General features: G+C 40.8%; 1 protein-coding gene across 1 annotated transcript in view; it reads right to left on the minus strand.

Annotated features, from left to right (window-relative positions):
* PDE11A (phosphodiesterase 11A) overlaps positions 1-20530 on the minus strand; it is a 389196-nt gene that overhangs the window by 175219 nt on the left and 193447 nt on the right. Inside the window, exon 6 of the mRNA XM_070580289.1 lies at positions 11512-11644. Coding sequence (XP_070436390.1) covers positions 11512-11644 — 133 coding nt within the window. The remainder of the gene's footprint in view (positions 1-11511; positions 11645-20530) is intronic.

Consider the following 20530-nt stretch of genomic DNA (forward strand, 5'->3'; position numbering starts at 1 on the left):
GACAATTGACAAAATTCTGACATATTTAAAGTGTTAGCTCAGGGCTAATCTCCCTCAAAAAAAAAAAAGCTTAAAGTGTACAACATGATGATTTGATATATGTACACATTGTGAAAGAATTCTGCCTATGGGAGCTTTTAAATTATTGTTTCTATTTTCTAAATCTTCGATAATGGATTACTTGTACACAAGGGAAAAAGTTATTTTCTAAATAGAACTAAAGGGGAACAATTGTGTCAAATGTCGCAGAATGGTCAGATAGGATAAGCACTGGAAATGGGTTACTGAATTTAGTAACACAAAAGGCTAACTGAAAGAAAAGGTAGTCAAGGGAAGAAGGGATGGGATCAGGAATAGAAGTCAAGTGGTTAGTTCTGGAGGAGAGGAAGGCCACGTTGAGAGAACAGAGCTGCATCAATCCAGAGCTAGTCTTGTATGGGCTGAGCACAGGAGGACAGGAGAAGCAACAAAGAATGTTGAGAGCGTCTTTAAATCGTTCCCATGTGGCTGAGGGAAGGAAGTGAAGCCACACTAACTGGCTATGAGACCAGGGAAGAGGGGGTGGTGATGATTAGCACGCTGGATGAGCCCAAGGAGGAGAGCGGGCAGAAGGAAGGAGGGCAGAGTAGGATGAGAGTAAATTGTCCAAATTTAAGATCATTACGGCAATCCCCTAGTCTTCTATTTGGGGCAATAGCTATTGTTTCTGGAAAGTTAAACTAATCCAGGTTAGTTTATATGACCATATGAAACAGCAGTGACGGGGAGCATACATCATCCTCTGCAGGGGCTGAGGGAGAAAGAGAAGGGAGATGAAGCTCATCATAGAAGCTCAAGACCTCTGAAGAATGAATCCCAAACAGGGATAAAGAGGAATAATACAGTATGAATGAAGGAATCGTCTCTGTTCATCAGATAAACCCAAGTCTCCAAATCGTATCAGTCAATGGCTCAAAAATAACTATCAGCCTCTTGACCCCAATCAAGTCACCAAAACTCTCCATGCCTCAATTTTCACATCAATATTTATCTCCTGCACACCAAAATGTTGGCATTAGTTATCTCTGATTTTGGAATTATAGAAGATTCTCATCTTTTCCTCTTTGTGCTTTTGCTTATTTTCCAAGTTGTTTTATGAGAATATATGTGTGAAAGGGCTTCAAAATTTGTAAGGCATTTTACAAATGTAAATATTATTAATATTGAAAGGACTACCTACCCAAAAATATCTAGCCCAATGTTCCACAGGGACCCTGCTCAATAATTCTCAGTTTAAAATACACATCGAGTCCCAAACATTAGACCACATGAGACTAAGCAGACTTTCTAGGAGGCTACAGTTAAAATAAATATATTATCTGGGAGTGTCATGTTCTCTCCAACTAAAGATCTGTCTACTTAAAAATTTTGCCTAGTCTCTGTCCTCATTGGGTCTGTCTAGTTAATCAATCTAATTAAAGGTGGTTTATCTCTTGGAGCCATCAAAACGTATTTGTCATATTTTCCAGACTCTCAAAGGCAGTCAAAGGTAGTGTTAAATGAATTGGTGATAATGTAATACTACTCAATCATGTGCAATGTGTTCCGTCTTCCTAGAAAGATATGTGCAACTTTAACAATAATCTAAAGCAACACTTCATCCCCCGAATGTCAATCTACCAGTGAAAATTCTGGTACTAGGACAAGCTGAGAGAGATGTTCGGAGTCAGTCTCTTGATTTCCCTGAAACAATAGAGAGGTGGGTTCTTTTTGCCTATCTTACTTGCACATAGGAGCAGTCCTAATGGCTTCTAGAACACTGCCTACAAATGATTCCTTAAACTCCAGACAAAAGCACAAAAAAATAACTGACCTTTGGGCTTAGAACTGAGGCATTGTCTCCACCACCTATGCAGCAAAGTCTGTTTGACTCTTAAAACCATGGGACCCCTATTTGTCTTCATCCCTGACAAGTACACCATTCTATATCTTATGCAAGTCTTAGTAATCCTCCTAACCATCCTGGCCCTCCTGGTCATCTGGAAATCCTATATCCACTATCCACTCTTCCTTACCAAACCCTCCTCTCAGGAAAGAATCTCAAACTGTCCTACACCAAGTATCAGTAACTGAGAGATTACCAGTAGCAGACGCATCTCAGCAGATCCACAGAGCTCTGTCGCTTAATGGTTTCAATTTTGCACATTTCCCATTGTAAAAGAAGTATAACTGATAGACCAGAAGGTGTTACAGAGAATAGACAATGAACTGTCCTACCAGGCTCGCACTCAGCATTCCAGATCTCGAAGTGCTTTGCTATGAAAATCTGACAGGCAAAATGGGCTTTAATGCTTTAAGCCAAAGAATCTTAGAGCCTGGAGTGCCATTATCCTTAAGTGCTACATTGCAAGGTTAAGAACTATTGAGTTGTCTATGACGGGTTTTAATAAAAAAATCAGAGAAAGAACTTCATATGGAAGAGCTGCATGGGATTGAAAGGTGACAGGTTTAGGATGATGACACCTCAGGTTTAAGTGTGTAACTGTGGGCATCGGCCACCCATGAAGGAGGAGATCTGTGTGCTGACGGGCTTCCCACCACTCTTGAATTTGTAACAAATACAGAGAACACTAAACCATCCATGCATAAGGCCAGTCCCACTTTTTAGTTATTTTCTGCCATTCCCCATGCTGAACCTTTCATATGTAAATGTAGGGTCCAATTGTTCATTCCTGTTGCAGGTAGAAAACAAACCCTGCGTGTAATGGCTCTGAAAATTGTCTCCATAACTATACAAATGGAAGGAAATACTAAATTAAGCAAGAGAATATTATACCTTATAGTGACCAAATAATGGCTTGTTGTACATAAGTGTATTTGTTTTAAGGTGCTCTTTTGAATCTAGCATGAAAAGAAGGGCAGAAAGCTTCACAGATGATGTACTACAGTGCAAGTCATTATTGGGAGTTGAATTCATAAGTACAATGCCAACTAAAAGCAAAGCCAGAATAACTGTTTAATGGTGAAGGTATTTGTAAATAGAATATGCACTCCAAGAAGCCACCTGATATGACAGCAGGTCATCTGCAAATGCAGTCTCTGTACATGCTGTTGGGACAGTCTCAGACAAGGATCTTAGAATAAAAGCCAAGCAACACTCCATGCTGGCAAGGGCAACAGAAAATAATCCATCTAAATTCCCCAGAGATACAGCAAGGCGAGCTCATTTACTTAGATCTTGTATTATTTCAATTCTGGTTTGAGTAATAGTATATCGCTTTTGGAGGGCTCACAATAGCCTGGTAAAATATAATTTCACATAAGATATAAAGCGTTAGCTTTGTAATTTTGCTGATTACAAAAATAATATAAACAGGTGAAATCTTTAACTAAAAATAAAATCAAAAGCTCTAATTTTGCCATCTCTAGAGATTGCAACTATTAACAGTTTGGTTTAAGTTCTTCCTGACCTTTTCCTACAAATATATACGTTCATACATCAATTTTTAATATATTCAACAACATATATGCATAAATAACAGACAATATAGTCAATGATACTGAACAATATTCAACAATAATGTCTATTATGTACTAAACATTGTTCTAGTTCTTGGGGATACATCAGTGAAGAAAACTGACAAAATCCTCATCTTCATTGAGCCTACACTGTAGTGAGAGAAGATAGATGGTAGACAATACAAAAAATACATAAATAAATTATGTGTTACAAACTGTTAGGAATTATGGGGCAAAAATAGATCAAGATAAAAGGGATTAGAAATACTCAGGTGCCAGGCTTCTCTAACAGGTAATATTTGAATGATAACTTTAAAGAGGTGAGGATTTGAGCCATGCTGATATTGGGTTAAGAGTATTTCAGCTGAGGGAGTAGCCAGCGCAAAGGCCCTGAGGTAGGTTTGTGAGTGGCATGTTCTAGAAATAACAAGGAGACCAACGTGGCTGGAGAAGTATGAATGAGGGCTGAGGGTAGATAATGAGGTGCCAGATTGTATACGGCATTGCAAACCTCTGAAAGAACTGTGAGTTTGGCTTTTACTCTAGTGAAATAAGGAGACTTTGAAGAGTTTGTGAGCAGAGCTGTGATAGGATATGACTTAAAATTTAAAAGCCTCTGGCTATTGTATTGAGAAGAGAACATACAGGGGAAGAGTGAAAGTAGAGAGCTGGATTAAGAGGCTACAGCCATGAAATAGTCCAGAGATGATGGTGGCTTGGACCTGGGTGGTAGCAGTTGAGCGGTGAGAAGTGGTCAGATTCTGGATAAATTTTGCAGGTAGAGACTGTTGGACTTCCTGATGAGTTAGATGTGCAACATGAAAGAATCATGTCTGCGAAATTTTTGGCATAAGCATCAGAAAGGATTTAGTTGCCTTAACAGAGATAGGAAGACAGAGAAAGGAGCAGGCTTGGGAGAAAAAAGATTGTAAGCTCTGTTTTGGACATGTTAAGTTTGAGGTGTCTATTAGAAAAACATGTGTGTATATATATATGTGCATACACCCACATAAGTTATTCTATATATACTTCTATACATTATTCTAACACATTACTCTGTGGCTTGCTTTCTTTCTTGTGGATATTCTTCTACATCAGGACATACAGATTGTCTCACGGGACATAGATATTTTGTGTGGATTCATTTTAGTCTTTATTATAGTGTACTAGGCAGAATTCTAAAGATAATCTCTAAGATTTCCATCTGCCCACCCTCCACTTTGTACAAGTCCGGTATAATCCCGTCTCCTTGAGTGTGGGCAGGACCTATAAATATGATAGGATCATCACTTCCATGGTTAGGTGATGTTATACTGCAAAAGTGATGGGATAGCCACTCCTGTGATTACGTAAGTCACTCCTGACATTACATAAGCCTCTGTCATAGCCAACTGAAATGAGATTCTCCTGTTGGCTTCGAAGAGCAAGCTGCCATCTTATGAGAGGGCCATATGGCTAGTACCTGAGGGCAATCTCTAGATGCTGAGAGACCTTTGGCCAGTAGCCAGTAAGAAAATGGGAACCTCAGTCTACACTACAAGAAACTCAATTCTGCCAACAACCTGAATGAGTTTTGAAAAGAATGCCAAGATCCAAATGAGAATGCCACCTGGCCAACACCTTGATTTCAGCCTTGTGAGACCCTGAGAAGAGAATCCAGCTATGCCACACCCAAACTTCTGACCTACAGAAGCTGTGAGATAATAAATGGGTGTTTGTCTTAAGCTGTTGAATTTGTGGTGATTTGTTATGCAGCAATAGAAAATTAATATTCATTGTATTCCTGTCAATGTCTTTAGGAGCCAAGCGTGGATACCTCCTTCCCAAGGAGCAAATGGCTGAAGAAACTGCGAAACTCGCTAACATGATAACCCATGAATGTGAGTATTTCTTGAGCCACTATAAATAAATATAATCAGTTATATTTAGTAGGTCATTTCTGCCTTCCATCCTTTTCAAAGATCACAGAGTCTTGTAATGGAATAAACATACAGTGATCTTCATAAGGTTGCAGAATTTAAAGCTCAGAAATTTAGTTCTGGCCCTGTGTCTACTTTATATAACCATTTGTCATAATTTTCCACCCATAAACCAAGGAGTCTGGCCTTAAACCACGCATTCTATCAAGCCCAGCAGGCACCACTTTCAACTTGAACAGGCAGACAGAAGGCGAGTAATCACTGTGGCTCGCCGACTAAGTCACTCTGTTCACCACAAGGAGGGAACTCCATTAAATATTTAACACAATCACAATGAGAATACCCAGCAGGTGGACAGCTATGATTACTTGCCCCATAACCCTCACAGCAAGTGCCTGCCAGCACCTGGGATGAGGTTTACATCACTTTAAAGACATCCCTTTGTAGCTTCTATCAAAAGGAAGACCAACAGTTTCAAAACTGAGATTTCAAAATAAGGATCCTTCTCTTGCTGCATATCTTTGGGCAGAGTTTCTGAGGAATTCCCAGAAGTTATTACAAGGTAGGAAAGATACAGAATGTGAAAATCTAGTTTCTACTTCAACTGTGGAGCTAAAGCAAAGGCTGATAGAGTAAATTCTCACTTATTAACATAAAATAGACACTGGCATCATGAATCCCCAAATTGACAAGTTTACCGTGTTAGTTCAAATTGGAGAAGCAACTACCAAATGCACACAAGAGGATGTTTAGGGGTTGGCACCCACAGTTAGAGATCTGAAGAATCCACAAGATGGTCCATAGGGCAAGTCATTCATAAATTGCTGCTGAACAATTTCATTCATGCAGCAGGGAACACCTCCCTACCCACTGCCACTCATCACGAATATCTATTTGGGTCTAAGATGAGCAAAAACTAGACTCTATTGTATTAAGCCACAGAGATTTGGGAGTTCATCTATTGCCTTAACTGATGAAGTTATTTGAATGTGGGCAGCAGAGCAGTGTTTGAAATACACCAGTGTAACTGGCTTTTAGCTATATGTTGTAAGGATTGGTGGGTTGCTTGGGCCTGGGCAGTGTAGCCAGCTCCTGAAATTTGATCATCCCTAATACCTCTAGGTAATCTGGCTCCTGGATGTCTGGACGCTCTTGTAAAGAGCCAGGTCTGCATACTGCTGGCCCCTATAGGGGAAGATATGGTAACCATCTCCCCAGGGTGGCCTAAGACCACAGGACATGCATCCAGCCTTCACCATCTTTGCAGCTTACTCACGTTATGGTTCCTCCTCTGACTAGAAAGGAAAGACCTAGCTTTCTTGAAGACTTACAGGTTATCAGATTATTGCCACCATCCCTTCTTTATTGTAAACAATCACCCTTAACTCCTCTCTTTGACTAGGGATTTTCTTTTTCCTTCCCTACTGTGTCTCTGGAGGAAGAGGACATTGGAGCTGGTTGGTCCATAATCAAGGGCTGCTGGTCTGCTGCTCTGTGTAAAGACCCCTTCATTTAGAGAAGAGGACCTGCTTCTAGCACCAGCCCCTCGCCCCCGGAACTAAAAAGCTAGTCCTCCATCAGATTAACACCTTCACCTGATATTTATACAGGACTGCACAGTATAAAAAATATTTATATAGAATTTTACATGTTGCAATATGTATATAAGTAGTACACTGAAGACTACTCAGCTGGTGAGTGGAGCAGACAAGACAAAAAGGTAGGTCTACCAGCCAAAAATTTATGCACCTGTGTGGAGAGAGGAAAGACAGAGTGGCGACGCTATTGCCCAGCCAGCCCCTCAGCAGCTGGTCCTCCCAAGAGGCCACTCAGAAAGAGAGAATTAAATTAGAAATCAGAAGGTCCAGAGTCTGTTCCATACTGTGCCTTGAGGAGCTGTGTGGCCTCAGGCAAGTCATTTCAGCTCTTGAGTCTCTGTTTCCTCATCTGTAAATTAAAGAAATCACTAATATTTCTATTAACTGAAAGTTGATATATCTACAGTATGAAGCCCCAGAATAATGTCAATCACTTTTGGGTGTTCTATCCAAAGTCACTATACTGCGTGATGAATTGGGGTCCTCCTTCATGTTCAGTAAAGAGAATTCAGGTTGCCAAAATTCGCCACTGAGCCACTGAGAAATTTAGGATAGATATCAGAGTTTACGATAATTGTGTTTCTGGCAAATTTAAGTCCATTATATAGATTTACATTGAGAAAATCTGTGTGAAAAACAAGCAATGCTTTGAAAAGGATCCCCCATGCTAGCTCTCAGAAAATTATCATTCTTGTTAACCAGCCTTAAACTATTCAGGGACATCAGTGAGTGAGGAGAATAAAAAAGAAAGCACTTTTCCCAATGGAGATAACCATTGGAGATAATTCATTAATCTTGGGTTCTAAAAAATTGTTTCCTTACATTCTACCACTAATAAATAACTACTCAGTTATGACTCCTGGGAAAAATTATGACTCCCACGTGCCATACTCAAGAAGAGAGGACTCAAACCTTTGCAGGAAGACGACACAGTTCTAAAAGGTACCCTTTATCTCTAGGATGATTCCAGGATTACTTTTAGTAAAAAGATGAGGCAATTCCATTTTGTCATGGTATTTTTTTATCTTGAGGACAATACTTAATACATTAAATAAAATATTATCTGAAATGGTTGTCTTTATCATATGATCACCATCTTACATCAGGCTTTGTGGGAAGAACGTTCAAGCTTCTTAGCCTCTTGTGGGAGCGCTGGGGCTCAGTCTGGAGTTTGTTTCATTTATTATTAACATAAACAGCTAACACCTGTCATGGAGGCAAAATATACTTGAGAAGGGAGGAAGCCCAAACAGATAAATAATTTTGCTTTTCCTGGTGTGAAACATAACACACACACACCACAACACATACACACAATTGTAGGACATATCTACTAAATGTCTGTATTTAGGCAGAACTCTCTCTCACTTCCATCTGCATTGATTAATTCCTTTCCAATTCCCGCCCGCCCCCCCCCAAGGAAGAAGAGGGAAACCTAAAGTAACTTTAAATCCTAGCACCGTGCAAAGAGAGCACGTAAAAATCATGGTATAAGACATCTTCAGATTCGCATTTAAAACCTGACATTAGCTGTGGCAGACTGAAAGCATTTTCGGTGGAAGGCCAAGAAGTAATGATGGTCTAAGTACGTGCTTTATTTTATCATAAGGAAGAGAGTGATTCCATGAATAATCACTGCTTAACCTACCACAGTTACTGTCTTCAGACATCATTGCTTCTAACTACCAGATAAGGGCATGAAGTTTTCATGCCCAACCCCACAGAAATGACTGTCGCATTTTTGCTCAAGAGTCCATGTTCTTCTTTGTATAAATCAGTGGGGCAGGCTGCATTAATGGCATGGACTGTCAGTGTGGAGAAAAATGTAAAATGTCTGTATCAGTAATCAGGAAGAGATGTGGTAAGGGTCTGCCTGTAGACATAAGGATACAGTATATTCAAGCTTACTATTGTCTTAGCAAAAAGTGTTCTTGAGATATTAATTTTCATAAGAAAAAAAGAGCAATGATTAGACAAGAATTTTTCATTCCCTGGTAAAGATGAAGATGCCTATAGCCTAGGACCTAGCATGTCATTCTACTAGATATAGGTGCTAGAAAAAGTCTTGTACATGTGCACTTAGAGATATGTACAAGCATGTCCTTGGCAGTTATGTATGTAACAGCAAAACTCTGAATCCAAATGTCCATCAACACTACAGTGGATAAGTGAAGTGAGGTTTATCCATACAATGGAATACTTTGCAGCAGTGAAAATAAATGAATGAATTATAAATTCATGTGATTCAGGAAGATAGGTTGAATGAAAAAGCAAGGAACATAAGAATACATGTAGTATAATTCAGTTTATATAAAGTTCAGAGATATTCAAAATATAACAATATATTTGGCAGGGATTCAAACATATGGGATGAAACCACATAGAGAAGCAAAGGAATAAGTTCAAACTATGATAGTTGTTACCTCTATGGTGGAAATAAAGGAGTTGGGATTAGAGAAGATCAATACAAGGATTCATAAGTCATGACCACATTCTTTTTCTTAAACTGGGTGGTGGGTGTTCACTGCCTAATATTTGTTATACCTTTATATATGTCTTATGAATCAACTATTAAAAATGGTGTAATTTGTTGATTTTTTTTGCTTCCTCAGAATTTGACTTCATGGTCCCAAGCTAAGAGCAGAAGAATAGCAATCCGCACCAGATTTAGTGCTATAATTTGGGGTAAGACTCAACCATCATCCCTTTACATCTAATCTAATATGCTGACTTTGTAACAATGAATTGACAATTAATGATTTTTCTGCCTAGCAAGTCTTTCAATTTCTTCAGCTATTACTGATGTTAATAATAGAAGACTGAGAGCATTTCTTCACAAAATTGTGGGCATAGAAATTCGTTCTTCAGTATTCTCTCTCTAAACTCAAGGAAGAAAGAAACATAGCAAAACTCAAAACTTCATAAAATCACTAACTCAGTTGCAATGCCCATGTATACAAATATTGACATCCATAAATCATTTCCACTCTGCCAGTCACAGAACCAAGGTAGCAGTGTTCTTCCTTACAGAAGGAGAACCTAAGAAGCTTTGGACTGTGTACCTTCCCAAGGAAGGTAACTCAGAGTTCACAAATCAGAACTGAGGAGAGTGAGTAGTGGTCAGCACTGAGATAGGTGAGGGAGCACCCTGGAGAGACGTCCAATCCAGACTGGGAGTTCACGAAAGTATTTCCAGGGTAGCAGCATCTCAGTGAGAGGCTCAAGAATGAAGAGAAAATACACAGAGGATGTAGCCTAGGGGAAGAGAGTTCCAGGTAGCTACAGAGAAGTGGTGAGTTTGGGGAATTTAAAAGTTCCCTGCAGAGATCTGGAAAGCTGATCCGACTAAAGGTATAAATTAGACTTACCAGTCCAGCCTCCCTGCCATCATCGTGTCCCACTCCAGACAGTGGAGACAGCACAGGGCAGGGTTAAGAGTAAGGGCTGTGGAGTCTGAGACAGAATCCTGGTCTGTCTCCAGAGTCATAGACCAGCCCTCAATTTTTGTAAAATGGGGATGATGACGCCTACCTCTCAGGGCTGCACAGATTCAGTGTTCAGTTATGGTTACTAATCTAGCCCTTGTTCTGTAGCCAGTGTGATCTTTCTGAAATAGAACTCCTGCTTCTCCCCCACCTAAAACTCAGCTACCAGCTCTCCATTGCCCAGGATAAATACTCAAACCTCCTAGCACGGCTGTCAAAGTCTTTCAGTGCTCTGTCCCCTGCGTCTCTCTTCAGCCTCAGTTCCCCAACCCCCCTGCTTTCTCAGCTTTGCCTGGACACCCGTCTCCTCACTCTTCTTCCCCAAAAACTCCTGTTACTCTTCAGATTGTAGCTTGGCAATCCAGAATAGGACACTTGTAATTTATTGAATAAACACACACACACACGCAGGCCCTTGATACGTTCATATGAATTTAATTTACATTCTATACTACCTAGGATTCTGCAGGTCAGAATCGTATTGTTTCAATATATTCTGTATATCAGCACAATGTGCCTATATAATTAATGTTAAACTATAACACCAACAATTTACTGTTTCTTGGGAGCAATTTTTAAAAATATGGTAGTTATTCTGACTTCTATTGGGAAATAACCATGTTATATACACATTTTTATTATTAAATATTTCATAGTTTAAAATAAATAATAAATACAAAATAAATTTAGCATAAAATGTACACAGGTACATTTAATGCATGGGTACATGTGTATGGTACATTTAATATAAAATGTACCCAATCAGAAAAGAGCATCAGACTAATACACAGTAGATAGCCATTTTGCCACCAATCAGGGTAGAGACAGGAAGTTTTCCTGTCAACAGTAGGCAATGCTAAAAATCAGATTACAGGGGAAAGATGCAAAAGAATTGCCAGTAAATTTAGGGATTGCTGTCGATCTGTATGATGTCCCTTTTTTGCTTCAACCAATGCCATCAACAGTGTGACAAGTGAACTCTTAAGACTGCAACCAGAGGACTCCTCTTACCTCGGCATCAAAGCGAGGATCCTGGTAGGCATCACTGATGTTCACTGGAAGGCCAGTAGAAGCCACCAGCTCGGCAATGCTGTTATTTATTAGCCAGTCGGAGTATGATGATTTCTCCACGCTTTCTTTGAAACTATCAGAACGCCAAGGCAGGCAGTAAGAAAAGAGAGAAACATAAGTTTGCTTGAAAGCAAACCCTATAAAACTACACTCATAGCGAGACTGCCTATCCTCACTAAGAAGGGATAAGGGACTTTAGTTACAGAATAATGGTGAAGTAATTATCGGTAGCTACTTCAAAAAGACTTACCAGCTATAATGTAAAATAACCAAATCCATGGATAGAAATGATAGATTCTCTATAATCCGGAGAGCAACTCTAGGTTGTATTTAGGCCCCAAAGCAGGCAGACATAAAGTAAAGAATCACATAATAAATTGACGACAGGACGCCAATGCAGTTGCATAATAAATTCCACTGACCTTCCTCATGTACCTCCCCCAATTGAGCAAAATAGATGTTTGGTACCAGGAAAGATTAAACCCAAGAATGGGGAAAAATCAGGAAATAAACTGAGAATTCACAAAATTTTAAACGTAGCAAAAGAGCACATCTACACTATGCGTAATCTTAGTAATTTTGTAACTATTTTTTGTAGCCTCAGAGTACTTTTCTTGACAAAAACACATTTTCTACTTGCAAAATCTCACTGGAAAACCTGTTTTAACTCGACTGACCCCTAACATTAATAGCTTAGATTATATCCATATTCAATTTGAACAAGGAATTTTATGCTAAATGATTTTGTGAACTTTCCCCTGTATCAATATCAAATATCAAATGTATAGAAATGCTGTAAGAATTAGTAAGATTCCCCCCTCCCTCCCTCCCTTCCATCTTTTCCTTACATATTGAGCACTGCCAAGAGCTGTGGAAATGCAAAATTGAGTACTGTTCAAATTAGCATTATTAAGGAAAATTTTCATGGAGGATGTTAGATTTGCGGCTTGCCAGGTAATAATCAAAATTATGTGCATTAATGCAAGTATACCAGGATAATATTTTCCAAACTACATTCTGTGGAACCCTGGGTTCCATAAGATGTTACTGAATGTACTACAGCAAGAAGAATAACAACACTACCGACTTTCTAATCTAAATTGCATTCTATGTAAGAAAAATACTAAAATACTAAACCCTGTACATAGTCATTGTTATTATGCAATAACGTGCCTGTATGAAATTTATGCTATATTGAGAATGCTGGGAACTGGCATGGAGAGGCCACCAGATGCATGAATGAGTGAGAAGCATAGGCATTATTTGCCATCATTAATGCATTTCATCTGTAATGATTGCTGGTTTGTGTCTGATCAACTCAACATATATTTGTCATATTATTCATCCTTTATTGTATATTAAACATCCTTTATTGTATATTAAACATTACTAGTACATAAACATTCTCTATTGATCTCTGGTTGAAAAATGGAAATTTTTATAAAAAAGCTGAGTCTTGTAGTTTATAGATGGTGCCTAAATCAAAGAAGTAAAAAGATCGAGGACTTCAAACACAAGATGAGGACTTTATTTTCTAAAAAGAAGGAACACCAGAAGCAGGATTCCAAGATGGCGCCGTGAGTAGTCCTCTTTGTCTCTCGCCCTTCGAGTCTACAATTATTTGGACACTTATCGCTTGACAAAGGATATCCAGACAGCATCTCAGGACGTCTGAGACACCCACGCGACTATACATCGGAAGGCGGACGGACTTTCCTCCGGGAGGATGTGGAAATAGGTGAAAACTCTCCGACCCCGACGGGCAGCCTAGTACCCGCAAGCGGCTTTCTTCCAACGGACGCCCCCAGAGGATCCACACACATCTAGGGCAGGAGCGAGAACACAACAGAGGAGCGACGGTGGAAACAGGTGACCAGAACCCTACTTAAACCCCCTGCAATTACTCCTAAACGCAGAGGGAAACTTTGGAGTTGCACACCTGAGCCCGCGGGGAGAGTCTCTCCCCGCCATTGGCGGGGAGACCCAGCCTGGTGCTCGGGGCGCCCGGAGGGTCCCAGAGAGACGCCTGCCCCGGGGGACTAGGGATTGCCGGAGATCTCGGAGAGGACCGGGGCGGGGGAACTTTCAAAGGCGGGTCCGGCGACCCGGTGGGGAAGCGCCGGAGCTCCGCCAGGCAGCAGACAAAACTCTCTGTCTGCCGGTAGCAGAGGGGCCACGCTGAGCACTCAGGGCTCCCGGCAGAGGCCCGGAGAGAAGCCCAGAGGGCGGGGCGACCCCCAGCTGCCGTTGCCCGCCCCGTGGGACTAGGGATTGCCGGAGATCTCGGAGAGGACCGGGGCGGGGGAACTTTCAAAGGCGGGTCCGGCGACCCGGAGGGGAAGCGCCGGAGCTCCCCCAGGCAGCAGACAAAACTCTCTGTCTGCCATTAGCAGAGGGGCCACGCCCAGCATTCAGGGCTCCCGGCAGAGGCTCGGACAGAAGCCCAGAGGGCGGGGCGTCCCCCAGCTGCTGTTGCCCGCCCCGTGGGACTAGGGATTGCCGGAGATCTCGGAGAGGACCGGGGCGGGGGAACTTTCAAAGGCGGGTCCGGCGACCCGGAGGGGAAGCGCCGGAGCTCCGCCAGGCAGCAGACAAAACTCTCTGTCTGCCGGTAGCAGAGGGGCCACGCTGAGCATTCAGAGCTCCCGGCAGAGGCCCGGAGAGAAGCCCAGAGGACGGGGCGACCCCCAGCTGCCGTTGCCCACCCGGTGAGGCTAGGGATTGCCGGAGATCTCGGAGAGGACTGGGGCTGGAGAGAGTTCCAGAGACCCAGCTTAGTAGCCTAGGGGGAAACCCTACAGGCTCACAGAAGCCTTAGGGAAAGCCTCTGCACAGCACCAGTAGAAGGCACCCAGCCGCCAGCCACAAGGCTGGAAGACCCCAGGGCAAAAGCAGCATAGCTAGGTGTACTAACCACAGACTGTAGAAGATGCCAATAGCTCTCCTGCGACCCATAGAGGACAAGTGAGATTTGGTGGGTGCCGACAGCAACGGAGCGACAAATATAAGTGATCCCACCCCTGGCCGCTGGAAAAGCCCATAACACCGTTGCAGACCCCAAGGAGAGAGCGCATCTAGGTGGGCAACAACAGTAGGCCCCTGCAGCCTGAAGCCCCCCGTGACGGCCCCCACGGCAGAGGAGGGAATCCAAAGGGCCACTGTGGCTACGAAGAGGGGCCCAGGCCCAGTTAGCAACTACGGACAGGGTTCCTGGTTGGTGAAGTATAAACAGCTGCTCCCCCCACCGCAGCAGCTGAAACAAGTGAAAGGAGCAACTAAACTCTATCTCCATGCGGAGGCACAAATCAACATCATCAAGCAATATGAAAAAATACATTAAATCTCCAGAACAGAAAGAAAGTAACAAATACACAGAAAACAATCCCAAAGAAAATGAGATATATAACCTAAATGATGATGACTTCAAAACAGCCATCATTAAAATACTCACTGAGTTAAGAGAGAATTCTGACCGACAACTCAACGAGTTCAGGAGCTATGTCACAAAAGAGTTTGATACGATAAAGAAGAACCAAACAGAAATATTGGAAATGAAGAACACAATAGAGGAGATTAAGAAAAATCTAGATGCTCTGAACAGTAGGGCCGATAATATGGAGGAAAGAATTAGCAATTTGGAAGATGGCAATATAGAATTGTTGCAGGCAGAGGAGGAGAGAGAAGCAAGACTTAAAAGAAATGAAGAAACTCTCCGAGAATTATCAGACACAATTAGGAGATGCAACGTAAGGATTATAGGTATACCAGAGGGAGAAGAGAAGGAGAAAGGGGCAGAAAACCTATTCAAAGAAATAATGGCTGAGAACTTCCCAAATCTGGTGAGGGAGATGGATCTTCAGGTGACAGAAGCCAATAGATCTCCAAACTTTATCAATGCAAGAAGACCAACTCCACGGCATATAGTAGTGAAGCTAGCAAAAGTCAACGACAAGGAGAAAATATTAAGGACAGCCAGGCAAAAGAAACTAACCTACAAAGGAACCCCCATCAGGCTATCAGCAGATTTCTCAGCAGAAACTTTACAGGCTAGAAGAGAGTGGAATGATATATTCAAAAATCTGAAGGACAAAAACCTACAGCCGAGAATTCTCTACCCAGCGAAAATATCCTTCAAATACGATGGAGAAATAAAAACTTTCCCAGATAAACAAAAATTAAGGGAGTTCATTGCCACAAAACCTCCTCTTCAGGAAATCCTCAGGAAAACCCTCATTCCTGAAAAATCCAAAAAAGGAAAGGGGCTACAAAACCAAGAGCAGAGGAGATAAGTAGAAGGACAACAACAGAGAGTAGCAGCTCTACATCAGAACAGATTAAACCATGGGACGAGAAACAAAGGAAACTGAAGAAAACCGGAAAACAAGACACAAAATGGTAGTGGTAGGCCCCCACGTCTCAATAATCACTCTAAATGTAAATGGATTGAACTCCCCAATCAAAAGACACAGAGTGGCAGGATGGATCAAAGAACAAGATCCAACAATATGCTGCCTCCAGGAAACACACCTCAGCCCCAAAGACAAACACAGACTCAGAGTGAAGGGATGGAGAACAATACTCCAAGCTAATAATGAACAAAAGAAAGCAGGTGTCGCTATACTAATATCAGACAAGGTAGATTTCAAAGCAAAACAGATAAAGAAAGACAAAGAGGGACAGTATATAATGATAAAAGGGACTCTCCACCAAGAAGACATAACACTTATAAATATATACGCACCCAACACAGGAGCACCAAAATTTGTAAAGCAACTCTTAATAGAACTAAAAGAAGACATCAACAACAATACAATAATAGTAGGGGACCTCAACACACCATTAACACCAATGGACAGAACATCCAGACAGAAAATCAACAAGGAAATAATAGAATTAAATGAAAAATTAGACCAGATGGACTTAATAGATATATATAGAACACTTCATCCAAAAACAGCAGGTTACACATTCTTCTCAAGTGCACATGGAACATTCTCAAGGATTGACCATATTTTGGGAACCAAAGCAAACATCAATAAATACAAGAGAGTTGAAATAATATCAAGCATCTTTTCTGATCATAACGCTATTAAACTAGAAATCAACTACAAGAAAAAAGCAGAGAAAGGTGCAAAAATGTGGAGACTAAACAACACGCTTCTCAACAAACAATGGATCATTGAAGAAATTAAAGAAGAAATCAAATATTATCTGGAGACAAATGAAAATGAGAACACGACATACCAAATCATTTGGGATGCAGCAAAAGCAGTCCTAAGAGGGAAATTCATCGCAATACAGGCTCACCTCACTAAACAAGAAAAAGCTCACGTAAGCAACCTCAAACGACACCTAACAGAACTAGAAAAAGAAGAACAAACAAGGCCCAGAGTCAGTAGAAGGAGGGAAATAATAAAAATAAGAGCAGAAATAAACGATATTGAAACAAAAAAGACAATAGAAAGGATCAATGAAACAAAGAGTTGGTTCTTCGAAAGAATTAACAAAATTGACAAACCCCTAGCCAGACTCACCAAGAAAAGAAGAGAGAAATCGCAAATTAATAAAATCAGGAATGACAGAGGAGAAATCACAACAGATACCAATGAAATACAAGAGATCATAAGAGAATACTATGAAAAACTATATGCCAACAAATTGAACAACCTGGAAGAAATGGACAAATTCCTAGACTCCTACAATCTCCCCAAACTGAATCAGGAAGAAATGGAGAATCTGAATAGACCAATCACAAGTAAGGAAATAGAAACGGTAATCAAAAACCTCCCCAAAAATAAGAGTCCAGGACCAGACGGCTTCTCTGGAGAATTCTACCAAACATTCAAAGAAGACTTAATACCTATTCTCCTCAAACTGTTCCAGAAAATTGAGAAAGATGGAGAACTCCCTAACACATTCTATGAAGCCAACATCACTCTGATCCCCAAACCTGACAAGGACAACACAAAGAAGGAGAACTACAGGCCGATATCACTGATGAACATAGATGCAAAAATCCTCAACAAAATTTTGGCTAACCGATTACAGCAATACATCAAAAAGATTATACACCATGATCAAGTGGGATTTATACCAGGGACACAGGGATGGTTCAACATCCGCAAGTCAATCAACGTGATACACTACATCAACAAAATGAAAACCAAAAACCACATGATCATCTCAATAGATGCAGAGAAAGCATTCGACAAGATCCAACACCCATTTATGATAAAAACCCTCAGTAAAATGGGTATAGAAGGAAAGTACCTCAACATAATAAAGGCCATATATGATAGACCCACAGCCAACATCATACTCAATGGACAAAAGCTGAAAGCCATCCCTCTGAGGACAGGAACAAGACAAGGGTGCCCACTTTCACCACTCCTATTCAACATAGTTCTGGAGGTGCTGGCCAGAGCAATTCGGCAGGAAAAAGAAATAAAAGGAATCCAAATAGGTAACGAAGAAGTAAAACTCTCGTTGTTTGCAGACGACATGATCTTATACATAGAAAACCCCAAAGAATCCACAGAAAAACTATTAGAAATAATCAACAACTACAGCAAAGTAGCAGGGTATAAAATTAACGTGCATAAATCAGTAGCATTTCTATACACTAACAATAAACTAACAGAAAAAGAACTCAAGAACTCTATCCCATTCACAATCGCAACGAAAAGAATAAAATACCTTGGGATAAACTTAACCAAGGAAGTGAAGGATCTATACAATGAAAACTACAAGACTTTCTTGAAAGAAATAGGCGATGACATAAAGAGATGGAAAAACATTCCTTGCACATGGATTGGAAGAATAAACATAGTTAAAATGTCCATACTACCTAAAGCAATATACAGGTTCAATGCTATCCCAATCAGAATCCCAAGAACATTCTTCACAGAAATTGAACAAACAATCCTAAAATTCATATGGGGCAACAAAAGACCGCGAATTGCTAAAGCAATCCTGAGCAAGAAAAACAAAGCCGGCGGAATCACAATCCCCGATTTCAAAACATACTACAAAGCTACAGTGATCAAAACAGCATGGTACTGGTACAAAAACAGGTCCACAGATCAATGGAACAGAATTGAAAGCCCAGAGATAAAACCACACATCTATGGACAGCTAATCTTCGACAAAGGAGCAGAGGGCCTACAATGGAGAAAAGAAAGTCTCTTCAACAAATGGTGCTGGGAAAACTGGACAGCCACATGCAAAAGATTGAAAATTGACCATTCTTTTTCACCACACACCAAAATAAACTCAAAATGGATCAAAGACCTAAAGATTAGGCCTGAGACAATAAGTCTTTTGGAAGAGAATATAGGCAGTACACTCTTTGACATCAGTTTCAAAAGAATCTTTTCGGACACTGTAACTCCTCAGTTGAGGGAAACAATAGAAAGAATAAACAAATGGGACTTCATCAGACTAAAGAGCTTCTTCAAGGCAAGGGAAAACAGGATTGAAACAAAAAAACAGCTCACTAATTGGGAAAAAATATTTACAAGCCACTTATCCGACAAAGGGTTAATCTCCATAATATACAAAGAACTCACACTGCTTAACAACAAAAAAACAAACAACCCGATCAAAAAATGGGCAGAGGACATGAACAGACATTTCTCAAAAGAAGATATGAATATGGCCAATAGACACATGAAAAGATGTTCATCATCGCTAATCATCAGGGAAATGCAAATCAAAACTACACTAAGATATCACCTTACCCCCGTTAGATTGGCAAAAACATCCAAAACCAAGAACGACAAATGTTGGAGAGGTTGTGGAGAAAGAGGAACCCTCATACACTGTTGGTGGGAATGCAAACTGGTACAGCCACTATGGAAAACAGTATGGAGATTTCTCAAAAAGTTAAAAATAGAAATACCCTATGACCCAGCCATCCCATTACTGGGTATCTATCCTAAGAACCTGATATCAGATATCTCAAGAGTCCGTTGCACCCCTATGTTCATCGCAGCATTATTTACAATAGCCAAGACGTGGAACCAGCCTACATGCCCAGAAACTGATGATTGGATAAAGAAGATGTGGTATATATACACAATGGAATACTACTCAGCCATAAAAAAAGACGAAATTGGCCCATTCACAACAATGTGGATGGACCTCGAGGGCATTATGTTAAGCGAAATAAGTCAGTCAGAGAAAGACGAACTCTATATGACTCCACTCATAGGTGGAAATTAGCATATTGATAAGGAGATCTGATCGGTGGTTACCAGGGAAAAGGGGGGGTGGGGGGAGGGTACGGAGGGGGAAGTGGTGTACCCACAACATGACTAACAAAAATGTACAACTGAAATCTCACAAGGTTGTAATCTATCATAACATTAATAAAAAAAAAAAAAAAAAAAAAAGAAGGAACACCAAAAAAGTCCATGTTGTATTTTCTCTTTGCTATATTAAATCTGTGAGTGAAATTTTATGTTGCGCTGCAATGAAAGCAAAATATAAGAAGAAACATGATAATGCACCTGATACAAGGATCCAACCTAATGAAGTCGTCCTATTTTATAAAAGGGAGTAACTGCATGCTCATCATTTCTTGCAGGGATTAATTGATCTGTCAATTCATTTTGTGCTGTCTGTGCACTGGATTCCACACCACAATTTTTTTAAAGTTCTGTGATAAAATAGTGTGGAGTGTGCTGCCCTACTGTGTAGTTGGCAGAAGAACTGCAGGGGGACCCTGGGGACTGGTCAGGGAAGGAATCTGAGAAAGAAATATTTGGGGGAGGGGCAGGCAAGGGAGGGTGAACAGGGACTAAGGAAGGAAGGAAGGAATCAGTTTTATCAGCAAGTGTCAAAAACTTTTAAGCTGGATCTTTCAGGATGGGCAAGAGTCCAGCAAGGAGAGGCTGGATGGGTGAGGAGGAAAGCACTGATGGAGGAGGGAACAGCAGCAGCAAAAGACACAAACTCA

This window comes from Equus przewalskii, chromosome 17 (genome assembly GCF_037783145.1).
Source record: "Equus przewalskii isolate Varuska chromosome 17, EquPr2, whole genome shotgun sequence".
In the NCBI taxonomy this organism is placed as follows: domain Eukaryota; kingdom Metazoa; phylum Chordata; class Mammalia; order Perissodactyla; family Equidae; genus Equus; species Equus przewalskii.